This window comes from Acinonyx jubatus, chromosome B2 (genome assembly GCF_027475565.1).
Source record: "Acinonyx jubatus isolate Ajub_Pintada_27869175 chromosome B2, VMU_Ajub_asm_v1.0, whole genome shotgun sequence".
NCBI lineage: Eukaryota > Metazoa > Chordata > Mammalia > Carnivora > Felidae > Acinonyx > Acinonyx jubatus.
Genome location: NC_069385.1, coordinates 44699816 through 44714540, shown reverse-complemented (window position 1 = coordinate 44714540; position 14725 = coordinate 44699816). Strand labels below are relative to the sequence as shown.

The 14725-nt window shown below is 35.7% G+C and overlaps 1 protein-coding gene across 4 annotated transcripts in view; it reads right to left on the bottom strand.

Annotated features, from left to right (window-relative positions):
- Positions 1-14725, bottom strand: part of CEP85L (centrosomal protein 85 like) — a 169039-nt gene that overhangs the window by 20122 nt on the left and 134192 nt on the right. For all 4 annotated transcript variants that reach the window (XR_008298373.1, XM_053222328.1, XM_027057011.2 and 1 more), the window contains 3 exons: positions 13727-13881; positions 9595-9712; positions 8492-8542 (listed from right to left, as the gene is read on the bottom strand). Coding sequence is in view for 3 of the 4 variants with exons in the window: in XM_053222328.1 (XP_053078303.1) it covers positions 8492-8542; positions 9595-9712; positions 13727-13881 (324 nt within the window). In the remaining variant the exon portion in view is untranslated. The remainder of the gene's footprint in view (positions 1-8491; positions 8543-9594; positions 9713-13726; positions 13882-14725) is intronic.

Sequence of the window (14725 nt, the reverse complement as noted above, 5' to 3'; positions counted from 1 at the left end):
CTGTTTTTGCTTACGCTAAAGTGAATTGGTTTTTTGCTTAAAACCAAAAGCCTAAATGACTTTCACTTGGTACAAAATATTTATGCAATAATCACTAATTCTTCTTATACTATTAAAAGGAGCCCATTTCTTATAACCAATCATCATGATGCACACTTTAAATATCTTACAACTTTGTCAATCATACTTCAATAAAGCTGGAAAAAATAAGAGCCTATTCCAATTCAGCACCGTGGGTTTAATTTTCTTGTGGGCAAAGGTTTTTGGTCTGCTTTGTTCACTAGTTATCCACCAGAAGAATGCCTGGCCCACGGCAGAAACTCAGTTAAAGTTATTGAACAAAAAAAGATGAGAAAATAACTAAAACCCAATTTAGTTTTTAAGTAAAAGGCTATGTTCATTCATTCAAAAATAGTTACTGAGTATCTATGCTATACTATACTGTACTAGTGTTCATTTGGATAAGGATTATTCAAAGAGCATAGTGCACCTATTACAAAACTCTTAAATAAATATATCAGAAAACAAAACCAGGCACTTTACTTAATCCCAAGGAGCTAAGGATACTACCATATTGCAGAGTGTAATACAGTAAAAATTTCACTTTGGAGGCAAAATTTCCAAATTCTACTTCTAGGCAACTGAACACAAGGTGCCTTCTACAAGGCTAGTTTTCTGACATGCTCCAGCTTAAGATCTTTCATGCCTGGAGAAGACCCTTAAAACAAGTCTTTCCCCTAAGGCTTACATAAGGAAGATATCAGACTAACCTCTTGTGCCTTTCTTCCTTTCTCTTGGGATGCTTCCCTTTGAAGCAGCCAGGAGCAATGCCAAGAGCACAAACTGAGGTCAGACAGGAATTAGAACTGGAGCTGAGACCTTAGGCATATCTCTTTAAATCTTGGCTATATCATATATAAAAAGATGCTCTGTCTTACCTTGTAAGCTTACTATTGAGGTTTAGAAATAGTAAATATAATCAGAAGCACCGTTTCTGTGCCACGTAATATCTTCCTCATCAGCATCATCACTGATACCTCTGCACTTATTAGGGGCTCCATTTCTCACTTTAGCCTAATTGTGGAGAAATAGTAAATCCCTTTTCCTCCTTCCTACATACTAATAAAAAGAATTTTCGGGGGTGCCTGGATGGCTCAGTCGATTAGTGTCCAACTTGGGGGTCAGGTCATGATCTCATGGTTTGTGAGTTTGAGCCCTGCACTGGGCTCTGTGCTGACAGCTCAGAGCCTGGAGCCTGCTTCGGATTCTGTCTCTCTCTCTCTCTCTCTCAAATAAATAAACATTTAAAAAATTAAGAATTTTCAAAATACTTATAAACTCTAAGATAAAAAAAATAAGAAATACACAAACACAATTAAAACTGCTATTTTTAGGTTTTTGTTTATAATAATCCAAGACCATGTATAGCTCAAATTCCTTTAACTATCACCTTACTACCTGATTTAACTTTTAAAAAAATATGTCTGAGAATTCTGCTTCCAGCATGACAGTATGAGGAGCCCCTCAGACCCACTCCTCAGTGAAAATTATAAAAGAGCACATTTAAAGTTTCTGGAAATGGCCCTAAGAGCACACAGCAAATGAATAAACATATTCAAGAAAATCTACTGAAAGAACAGCAAAGTCTATAATATTTGAACCAAAACCCACTCCATCTTTATGTTCTCACAGCTCTCAGCGAGATGGAAATTTCACTTCTGACTGGGACAGCCAGTAACACACTGGGCTCTCTGTCCCTAGCTCCCCGGCGGAGAGCTATCTTCCCAGGAGGGGCTGATATGAGCATTTCTCTTCCTGCCCTCTGCTACCTGCACCTGAGGCTAAGTTCCAGACCAGTACAGCCACAAGGTGGAGACTCCCTTTCTGCCCAGGCTCCTTCACGGACTGAGGCTTTACCTTGGGTACAGCATTATGGAGAGTACTGGGGACCTGACTGCTCTTGCCTTGGCTTCCGTGGCAGGGGTTCCACACTGGGAAAGGCAAGCCAAGATCTAGAGCTATTGCCCACTCTCCTTCCACCGAGTGTTTACCTTCTGGAGTCACTCAGAAATTTGACATTGTTCCCACCAGCACTGACCTGGCTCAAAGATTTTGCCTGGAGAGAAGCCAGCCACAGAATAGAGAGCTCTAAATGTCTCTCTAAAAGAACTGAATTCATGTGCAGCCGACTGTGAAGTTCAGGCCTAAGGGCACTCTCAAAAACAGTGAAGGTTGTGGCAAAAGGGAGTTGGGAGGAAACTGTTAGATTCATTGAAGGTACAGGCTAAACTACTGGCTGGCGAGATTCTTTGAGAGAAAAAGACAAAGAAATACCTGGGAAAAGCACTCCTGGGAACAGAAAAGAATCTCAAACATTAACCTAAGGAGCTCTTCTTCCAAAGGAACCAGAATACATTGGTCTGTGAAGCAATTTATACCACAGGGCATCACTGAAAGCAACAGAGCAATCAGCTGGCAGTTAATGTGTGGTCAAGGAAAGAGTCACAAAAGATCACATATTACATTTATATGAGATGTCTAGAACAGGCGAATCTATAAAGATGGTAAGTAGATTAGTGATTGAGACGGATGGGGAGGAAACAGGGTTTAAGGGAGTGACAACTAAAGGTAAGGGGGTTTATGAAGTGATAAAAAGGTTCCAGAATTGACTGTGGTCTTGGTTCCATGTATCTGAGCATACTAAAAATTACTGAATTGTACACTTTAAATGGGTGAATCGCAGACTATGTGAATTCTATCTCAGTAAAGCTTTTACTTGAAAATTGGCACAATATAAAGAAAAAACAACCTGCCAGGTTCCTCTTCGCAAGCTCTTGATCTGCTTTCAGGCTTACAAGCAAGAACTACCAAAACAACTTAAATGTGTCGAGAACACACCCAGGTTTCTCAGAACTACTTTTCTCTCTCTTTTTTTCTTTTAAATCTCAGTCTTCCCAGTCAATTCCCACTTTGGGAGCAATGAGCCCCAGGCCCCCCGCCCCCCTCCCTTCCAAGGACCCTGACCACACTTCCTAGTGGCACCAAGTGGAGGATGCTGCCAGGCCAAGGAAGAACTGCCTGGGGAACATGCTAACAGTGCAGATTTCAAGATTCACCCCAGAGATACTGAGTCATTGGGTTCCCAGTGGGGCCCAGAAATCTAAATAATGTGAATGTTCATACAGCTTTGGTGACCACTCATAGCACACAACAAGCTCGAGAACATTCCTTCTTGATTCAAGTGAGTGGACTCTCTTCCTGCCTCCGAGCTCCCCACCTTAGACACAAAGAATTTTTCAGAAGTTACAGGCACCTCTTTTATGTTTTTCACATTTTAATTAACAACTATAATGTGCATGTAACAGGCCTGCATGTACATGAAAGACTGTTCTCTTTAGAAGTACAAACATTGGCAAGAAAGCTTATTTTTTTAAAAACTACTTTTCCTTTGATAAAAGACACTGGTTAGGTTTTTCAAAAATTAGTATTAATTTCTGATCAGAATATTTTTAGCTTTTCATGCATTATAAAAGCAATTTCACAAAGGTAAAATGTTTTAAAAATTTAAAAACTAGGAAGGAAGAACTTCATGTCAGGTCACATCACAAAACTAGGATAACATAAAAACAGGAGGTAAACATCACATAATAATAAAGTGAAAATATTAAACCAATTTATCTATTTAGGTTAAAGGAAAGTTAAATTCTGCTTATAAGACATTCTAAAGGTTTATGATCCATTTTCCCACTGTTTCTACTGAGAAAACCTGCTGGATGAAGGCTTTAAGACAGACTTGCTAAATATTGGAATAAAATCTTTGGAGGCTGTGAAAACATGTTCTCTTGAAGTGATATAAATAGGACAGGCTGTTACAGTTTTGAGATTGGTGGTTCCAACCATGCCTTTAAAAGTGAACAGTCTTAATGACCTTAAAGAATTATTGTATCTTTTATGTTACAATGTTCATTGATAGCTGTCAACTCAGAAGGTCAATTTAAATGGGAAAACTCTTTCAGTGAAGAAACAATTTCAGTATGTTAGGAAAAACAAGTATATCTAACAAACTTTTTTATTCTGTATGTCCTCTGCCGAAAGCTTATAATAGTTATACAAAATGATAACAGCTCACTGGAAACAGGATTATTTATGCAGGTGAAATGTGCTTTTAAGGAATAAATAGGAGGGAAGGCAATGCCCAATGAACTAATTCACATTCCAACTGAAGTCACATTTATGGAAATGATGGGGAATGTTCTATTACAAAATATCTTTTTATACTGTACACTGACAGAAGAAAAACTTCTGGTTTTTGAAACCAGTTTATGAAACCAGTTTAGCTATACTGGTTTCATAAATGTAGACAAAAGCATTATTTCTAAAGGATCAATGAATAAACAAGTTACATGCCTGTTAACATCACCTTGATGGGTGAACAAAATAGTAGACAAATCTGTATTTTTACAGCACTAAACTCAGTTTCAAAATCAGGATACTTTTACATAAAGTACTACCTTTCTATATTCAACAACAAATATAATTAAGAGAAGACTGATTTCTCCCCAACATCAGAATCAATAAATCTGCCACTGCCCTAAACCAGCTATGTATTTGTTTGACTTCTGGTACATAGTGGTAAGCCACAGCTGTATTTTAAATATAGCACTTTCAACTCTGTAACAATGCCTTATTTTTATCTCCTATAAATTGGACAAAAAAATGAATATGGCAAGGGATTTCATTTTTCTCTTTTGTCATAAAATTTAAACTGTAAGAATAACCTGCTTACACCCAAGGCAATGCAATACTCCAAAAGTCAGCCAAATGGAATTTGAACAAATTTGGTCATCTCAATAGTTTGCAGGGACATAAAGAAGTAGTGAAACAGGACATTCTACTAATACTACATTCATTTTGTCTACTAAACCCTCTAAAATGGAAGAACTTCCTGGCACTGTGTATGAACAAAGAATATGCAAATTATAATAGCAGTGAAATTTTACAATAAATTTAATATTGTACTGATAGCTTAATGTATAACTCGGGGCACCTGGTGGCTCAGTCAGTTAAGGAACCAACTCTTGATTTCAGCTCAGGTCATGATCCCCTAGTTTGTGGGATCAAGCTCCACACCTGCTTGGGAGTCTCTCTCTCTGCCTCTACCTTGCTTGCACCCTCTCTTTCTAAATAAATAAACTCTAAAAAAAATTTTTTTAAAGTAATTGTATTAATTCATGTTTAAAAAAATGGCTGGAAAGCTCTACTATCACTCACTATAATGTATTTTGTGTTACTTTGCAAATAACATTTTATTTCTAAAATACCTCATTATAAGGTATTTTTTGTGTTATGCAAAGGAATTTGAAGAAATTAAAAACAGCTATAGCATATAGGAAGGACATCATAATCTCTACAGAAGTAAGGCTGGCCATTCCTTATGTAAGCAGGTGGGGAAAAGACTAGGCAGTTAAGGGGAAAATTTTTTTTTAATGTTTATTTATTTTCGAAAGGGGGGTGGGGAGAGGGAGGGAGAGAGAGAGAGAGAGAGACAGACAGACAGACAGACAGACATAGGGTGAGAAGGGGAGAGGCAGAGAGAAAGAGACAAAATCCAAAGCAGGGTCCAGGCTCTGAGCTGTCAGCACAGCTCTGTGCTGACAGCTCAGAGCCTGATGCGGGGCTCAAAGTCAGGAACGAACTGCAAGATTGTGACCTGAGAGGAGGTTGGAGGCTTAACTGACTGACCCAGCCAGGTGCCCCAAGACTAGGCAGTTTTAAATACCTAGTAATTAAAGGGAACTGCTCTATTATGTGTATCAACTTGATAATAAGCCCATTAACTATAGTACAAAGCAACAAAAATTCTTCTTCAACTCAAAGTGTTCTCTTTAAGATTCTCTCTGTGGGATGCCTGGGTGGCTCAGTTAAGCTTCCAACCTTGGCTTAATTCATGGTCTCATGGTTCATGAGTTGGAGCCCCACATCGGGCTCTGTGCTGACAGCTTGGAGCCTGGAGCCTGCTTCAGATTCTGTGTTTCCCTCTCTCTGCCCCTCTCTCACTTGTGTTCTCTTGCTCTCAAAAATAAATAAAAGAATATTTAAAAAATAATAAAAAAAGATTCTCTCTGTGATTTCCAATGCTAGGGAAATAACTAGTATCAATTTTTTAGAATAAGCAATATTTTTAGATGTTCACAGAGAACATATCTTTTATATTCATCAGAAACCACCAAATAAAAAAACTAGCTTTTTTAACTGTAAGGGGCCAAAAACTCAAAAGTTTTCATAAGAAACACAAAGCAAAAAATTTTGTCATCATTTTAAGCATATTTGTCATCCTCTATAATTTTCTATTTAAATATCTTGATAAATATAGCTGCCCTGGACAGTTATCAACATTTGCTATCTGTCTCTGTTAGCAAACCATATACAAGATCTATAGATCTAGATGGCCACAATGACTTACTCATTGCTTCAAAAAACAAGACAACAGAATTAATGAGTATATTGTCTGGCCCCAAATATTTGGAAATAAATGCATCTCAATAATTTGATTTTCATTCATTAATTAGTTTGAAAAAATAAAGAAATGTTTACTCAAGCATGTTAAGATCAAAGAATAGAATGGCATATAATTACATATTCTTCTACATATTCATTTATATATGGTCATGATATTTAAATGTGACTAAAAGACTTGGTTGATATGTAAAAATAAATTGTATTAAGATGCCACCACAAATAAGTAAAAGGCATATTTCAATTAATATAAATACATCCTGATAATCTGTAATGTGAGAGATAGTATGTGATGAATTAATAAAAGTCTTAGCCACCAAAATTTCAGTGTCAAAGGACCATCTTCACTGTCCTTAATTTGGACGGAGATAACTTTTATTTAACTGATTTCTTAGAAAATGTTACCAATTGAAATATAAATTCCTTTTATTATGGCCTATAATAAATCAAATAATAATGGCTGAAGGAACCTAACCATTTTGTGATTTGAATGGTTTGTAGAACAACTGAAGTTATGTCTACAGGAATAGTGAACCAATCCAGCAGGCCCACACACTTGTTGAACTGGCCTACTGTGTGATTAAAATGATAAATCACTTAACATGCGCAAAAGACAAAGTATACCATCTATAATTCTGACACTTAAACCATTTATCTTTTTATTCTTTACTTCCATTTTTTTTTAATTTTTTTTTTAACGTTTATTTATTTTTGAGACAGAGAGAGACAGAGCATGAACGGGGGAGGGTCAGAGAGAGAGGGAGACACAGAATCCGAAACAGGCCCCAGGTTCTGAGCTGTCAGCCCAGAGCCCGACGCGGGGCTCGAACTCACAGACCGTGAGATCATGACCCGAGCCGAAGTCGGACACTTAACCGACTGAGCCACCCAGGCGCCCCTTTACTTCCATTTTTAAGAAGTAAAACAATTAGGAGGTACAAAAAAAATAAAATTATTCAGCAAAATTATGTCCAACGGCTTTCCATCACACACAGAATAAAATACAAAGAACATCTAGCCCCAGACTACTTTTCACCATCACCTTTCACCACTCTTCCTCACAATCACTGCACTACTCCAGACTAGCAGCCTTTTTGCTGGTCATGGAGTACAAAAGACACCTTCAGGCACTGGTGGCTCCCTTTGCCTGAAATGCTCTTCCCTTGGATGTCTTCATCCAGAACTCTGTTCAAATATTACTTCCTCAGGAAAAACTTCATGACCACTGTATCTAATGCAGCACTGTCTATTCATTGTTCTCTACCCTACTTTTTTAACGGTACAAATCATTCCTTGACATTATATTTCCATTTTGTCCATCTCACCCCACTAGAATAACCAGGACTTGCTTTGTTCACTGATGAATCCCCAGTGCCAAGAACAGTGCCTGACACAGATGTAGGTGCTCAGTAAGTATCTGGCAAATCAATAAAAAAAAATGAAAATCCATTTAATCCACAAATTTTGGATTGTGTATTATGAATCAGACACTCTAACCTCTAGATATGCAAATGAGCTATGACAGTCTCCCAGGAAACTAAGCAGGAGGTAAAAACACAAATATGTAAACAACATGTTATACTTTGATAATATAGAAGGAATAATACAAGAAGGAAGAGAAGTGTTGGCCAGTCACAATAGACTGGAAACAGTCCGTGATCTTTAATAAGTAGATCACTGATGATCGGATCACACATTAACCAATGTGTTCTCAGTAGTAGACTACACCCAATTAAAAGCAGGAAAGGTAAGGAATAAAGAATAATCTTCAAAATATTTTGAATGACTGATTTACCAAAGAGCATTTTCATTCTAAAAAAGTAAAAGATTAATATTAAAGAATTTGTAACTTCACTTCAAGTGCTATTAATCTTTTCATATAAATACATATATGCTTTAATATTTTTAGATTATATAGCCACTAAGAGTAAATCAGCATACAGCTAAATTAAAATATGCACAAAACATTCCTTACCTGAATTTCTAAAATCATTCTTTCAATCTCATCTTGTTGGCTGTCTATTATCTAAAACACAGAAAATATTATCAGTGTGAATTAAAAATTTTTCCACTGCTTTTGAAAAGTACCAATATTTAGAAAACAAAGGAAAACACAGGAAATAATGAATTTATTGTTTTAAATCAGGGTATGATTTTTTTTTTTACCAAATTATTCATACCAAGTATCCTTTAAATAGACATATTATTTGGATCACACATACATAAATCTGCAAAAGTTTTCCTCTACTTCTTGATAAAACTCTATGTAATTTATAAAAATAACTTTGAGACAGATGTCGAACAATTTAGGAAGGAAAAGAAACCCTTTTGTTTTGCTAAAAGGCAATATAATTTCTTCTTAGTTTGGCTTTAACAAAAATTTGAATTATTTAAATTTACTTAAATTGTCATTTTCAGAGAGACTGGCTGGCTCAGTCAGTAGAGTATGTGACTCTTGATCTCGGGGTTGTGAGGTCAAGTCCAACATTGGGTGTGGAGCCTACTTAAAAAAACGTGGGGAGCCTGGGTGGCTCAGTCATTGACTGTCCAACTCTTGATTTTGACTCAGGGTCATGATCTCATGGTTGTGAGATTGAGCCCTGCATCGGGCTCTGCACTGGGCATTGAGCCTCAAGATTCTCTCTTTCCTCCTCTCCCTCTGCCCCTCCCCTGCTCTCACTCTTGCTCTCAAAAAAAACAAAAAACAAAAAACACATTAAATAGGGGCACCTGGGTGGCTCAGTCGATTAGGCATCTTACTCTTTATCTTGGCTACAGGTCATGATCTTACAGTTTGTGAATTCAAGCCCTGCATTGGGCTCCACACTGACAGCATGGAGCCTGCTTAGGATTCGGTCTCTCCCTTGCTCTCTGCACCCCGTCCCCCCACCCCACTCATGCACAAATTAAACATTTTAAAAAGTATAAATAAAAGAGTCATTTTCTTTCCAAATAAAAACATTCAAACTAAGTTATTAAGTATTAACAAAAATATAAAGTAGCTATAACTTATATGCCCATACACACATAACCAACATAACACAGATTTCATATTTATTATCAAAGACATCAACTGACCTTACTAGCATTCTCATTTTGTTCTCTCAGGGTATCATTTTCATTTTGAAGCTGTTTTGCATCTAACATGGGAAGGCGAATTCCATCTTCAAGGCATCTTTCTACTTTTTGCTGCAAGCTGTATGTTTTAGAAAGACAATTAAATAAAGAAAACCCACTCTATGTGCTGATTTTGGTAGATGACTTCAACATAAAAGATAGTCCCTTCTTAGGGCCTATAATATTTTTTAACTGAGTGATAATGAAGACTTACAGACTCCATATGAATAAGAATGAGCACCTACATCTCATAGAAGTAAAAAATACAATGGACGCTGGTCATCTTTTTAGAAATGACAGATTTGAGACCAGAATCCAAAGCTGCTTAGTGTGTGACATCCTTAGGCCCTAATGAAGTTCCTTATGACCCTAATCTGAGCTCTGCAGTCCAAATCCTGTTCTTTCTTTCTCCTGCAAAAGCAGAATTCCTTGATTAAGATGATTTTGTTTGGGAGCCTAATTATATGGATACATGTCTTTTACCTTCATTCTGAGCTCAGCCAAAGTTTGTTTGTAAGGATAGTTGTTGCCAAAACCAGTAGAATTATTACATTTCTCCTTCATTAATAACAGCAGCAATGTATTATTCCTCTGCTATTCATAGCAGAGACTTGAATTACAGAGAGAAAACAGCAAAAGGAAGCCCCTCGGGTATATTAAGAGTAAAAGATTGAAAGGGAAAAAAACATGTTAATCTTGAGAAAAGAAAGAATAAGTCATGTTCTGGCTAAAAGGAATGACACCATTAACAATAATGACCAAAATCAAAACAGAAAGACACCTCGGAATAGTTCCACTCTAGCCTACAATCAGACTTAAGAGTTGCAGAGCACTAAAAGAAACACACTTCTTACCGTTTGAGTTTTGGAATTTTCATTATTTTTTTTATTTTTTTAATATGAAATTTATTGTCAAATTGGTTTCCATACAACACCCAGTGTTCATCCCAACAGGTGCCCTCCTCAATGCCCATCATCCACCCTCCTCTCCCTCCCACCCCCGTCAACCCTCAGTTTATTCTCAGTTTTTAAGAGTCTCTTATGGTTTGGCTCCCTTTTTTTCCCCCTTCCTCTCCCCCAAGGTCCACATAAGAGTGAAAACATATGGTATCTGTCTTTCCCTGTATGACTTATCTCACTTAGCATAACACTCTCCAGTTCCATCCACGTGGCTACAAAAGGCCATATTTCATTCTTTCTCATTGCCAAGTAGTATTCCATTGTGTATATAAACCACAATATCTTATCTCTTCATTTTAGCCACTGACTGGCATAAGGTGGTATCTCAGTGTGGTTTTGATTTGTATTTCCCTGATGAGGAGTGACGTTGAGCATCTTTTCATGTGCCTGTTGGCCATCTGGATGTCTTCTTTAGAGAAGTGTCTATTCATGTCCTCTGCCCATTTCTTCACTGCATTATTTGTTTTTCGGGTGTGGGGTTTGGTGAGTTCTTTATAGATTTTGGATACTAGCCCTTATTTTTCTTCTTTCAAGTATTGTGGCTTTCCTGTGCTTTCTCTCTCTTCTAAAAATAAAGAAGTGAAAGAAGTGCCATACCTACATTCTGGGCAAAGAACTGACAGTCCTACCTGGCACAAAAGCGCTTCCAATATGTTAATAAATAATGGCACCAGACAAATTTTCATGTATTATGAATGCAGTGCACTGCTTTGTAATATATTGTTACTTGTCATAAAACTATTTGCTTTTTCAGTCTAAAAGTGACAAGTGTATTATTTCTATTTCAGAATGAGCTTTCTCCCTCCAAATCAGTGTCAATACACTGCTTCTATGTAGTTACAACATTCTAAGAAAAATAAATTACAGTAAAAACTATTAAGGTCTTTAAAAAAAGGAACCAGCTATGAGAAGGGAACAACATACTGTGTCATGAAAAAGTACCAAATAAGTCTTTTTTCATGTACACATTCTTGTTTTGTTTATATTATGAAGCCTGCTCACTTAGGAAAGTAATAAATCTCTTGAATAGCAAAGGTATCAACTTTATTACTAGGGATCCCACCCACATATCTTACTTACATTTTCACTTCTAATGAAAAATTTTTATCTGATGTTTAAATACCAAGAGTTCTCATATATTAATAAAGTGGGAAACTTAGAGACATTACATAGGCACAGATAAATGTAATGATATAATTCATAGTCACATACACATCTGAAGTTCTTCTGGAAACAAGAACTTTAGTTTATCATATAGCTGAGCAAACTGAAATAACACCCTTACCTCCAAGTTCAAGTGACACCATAGCTATATAAGTACTGAAGAATTACAGAAGACCTTATTTGGTCTTTTATATCTACTAAAAATTAAAATTTCTGGGATGCTAACATCTCTGAAAGTATCAAGGTAAAAAAATGGAACACGGATTCTGAAATGCACTGTACTAAGTCTAATGAAAAAGACTAGGCTCAATTTTGAGAAAATCTAAATAAAAGAGAAGGTATATCATATTAAATATATAAAAGCACACAATGGAACAAAACTAATTATATTCAAGTGTTCCTAATTCTATTCATAAAATGGCACAGTTTGAGTTTGTGATCAAAATGCCCTATAAAATCTCTTCTCATTTTCTCTAAGAAAGAAAAAGAACATATGGTTGAAATAGTGGAGGTCAGGAAGCTGTTCTGAGAATAAAGAATAGACTATAAGATGTGGAGTTATAGGAAGGGAAATTAAAGAGCAAGAAAGCAAAAACCAAGGGAAAAATAAATGTAAAGCTAAAAGTATATGAATTTTAGGGGGCACCTGGGTGGCTCAGTCGGTTAAGTGATGGACTCTTGATTTCAGCTCAGGTCATGATCTCATGATTTGTGAGAACAAGCCCCGCGTGGACTCTGTACCGACGGCAGGGAGCCTGCCTGGGATTCGCTCTCACTCTCTCTCTGCCTCTCCTCCACTCACTCTCTCACTCAAAATAAATAAATAAACATTAAAAAAAATTGTATGAATTTTTTGAAGCAGAGATTAGAAACACTGAAGACCATAATGTCTCAGAATCAGATGTTTTCTGCACTGAAATCTAAGAAAAAGAGTAGACCAGGCATATTTAAGGCTTTGAAAGTAGTAAAGCAATATTAACATGGAATTATCAGATGGATTTTGATTAGAGTTACATGCAATTGGTAAAAGCATGAGGAGTATATTTCTTAAATTTAGTTTTTGTTGCTTTGTTGTCTTATTCTTCCGTATAGTTTTGGCTATTTATATTTGATCATCTATTAAGGTTTAAGTTTTATAAAACAGAGTGCATGTAGTTGCATATATAACATAGTTCTCTAGGTTTTTTAGCAATCTAGTATTAATTTTCCAGATTAAAATATATTAGCTAAATATACTAATAAATGATATTCCCTGTCATTCTAACTATATTAATTTAAAAGAGAAGAGTACCATCAGGCAAGATACATGAGTAAACTTGGAAGATACATGACAAAATAGCCATACCTGTTGTTCTACAGTAAGGGAAAATGGGAGTCAATTATTTCACTTTGATGTATCTCATTAAGGAGTGCAGTCTGAGTATTTGCTTCTCTTTGTTTACTTACTTTTTGGCAAAGCCATCAGATTGTGTTAATACTTTCAGTTTCTAATTGTTTTTTTGTTTTTGTTTTTGTTTTGTTTTTGTTTTGGCAGCAGGGGGTGTTACATTTTCACCATTCTCATCTAAAACTTTTGGCAAGATGTCAGTATGTTGCATTAAAATGTGAAATCATAGCCAAGACAACCTGCTTCAATGACATAATACTTACAGTTCTTAAGAGTTCACCTTTCAATTTGACAATAAATTTCATATTTAAAAAAAAATTTAAAAAAATAAATAAAAGTCCCCTACTATGGAAACCAATTTGACAAGAAATTTCATATTAAAAAATAAAAATAAAAATAAATAAATAAAAGTCCCCTACTATGGAAACCAATTTGACAATAAATTTCATATTAAAAAAAAAATAAAAAGAGTTCACCTTTAAGATAACAATATAGTAATAATTACAAATTAATGTATCTTAAGTGAAATGCTTTATGAAAAATATGAGTAACAAAAATAAAAAATTGCCAAAGGTTTGTTTACCTCTGAACTGTAGTTACCAACTCCTTTTCTTTCTTTTTCTGGCATATTAGTTGTGCCTCTTTTTCTTGACACTGTTTTTTGATCTCTTCAAGCTTTTTTTCTGCATCCAGCAGAGTCTCTTGCAAATTCTTATTTTTTTCTTCTAGAATCTGAAGCTAAGGAGAAAATTCTTAAAGTTTATAACACATAGAATATTAAATGTGTTTCTGCTAGAAACTGTGTGTTCTAAATTATTAACAAGCTTGTGATTAAAATCACAGTATATTTTATCTAGAGCACTTAATAATACTTTATTTCTTCCTTTGTGTGTAACAGGAGCTAGGAGAATAGATTACGGAGAAGAAAAGAATGGGGTCAGAAATTTCTAGAGGACAGAGAGAAGGGTAAATGATCTCAATTTGGGGATACTTTAAAAATTTTATTTTTAATTATGCTAAAATATGCAGAACACAAAATTTACAATCTTAACCATGCTTAAATGTACAATAAATAGTATTATTACATTCACATTGTTGTACAACTAATCACCAGAACTCTTTTCATCTTGCAAAACAAACTATATTCATTAACAACTCCCCTTCCAGCTTTGCCCTCAGTCTCCAGCGACCACATTTTGACTTTCTGTCTTTATGAATTTGACTACTTTAGGTACCTCATACCATATTTATCTTTTTATGTCTGGCTGATTTCACTTAGCCCAATGGCCTTAGGTTTATCCATGTTTCAGAATTTCATTCTTTTTTATAGGTGAATTATATGGATATGCGACATTTTATCCATCAGCGATTGGGTTGCTTCCATCTTTTGGCTGTTGCAAATAATGTTATTATGAACATATGTATGTACAAACATCTGTTTGAGACTCTGCTTTCAATTCCTTTGGGTATATCCAGAAGAGGAATTGATGGTTATTGTTTAAAGAAGCATATCATATGGTTTTCCACAGTGGCTACACTATTTTACATTCCCATCAACAGTGCACAAGGATTCTAATTTCCT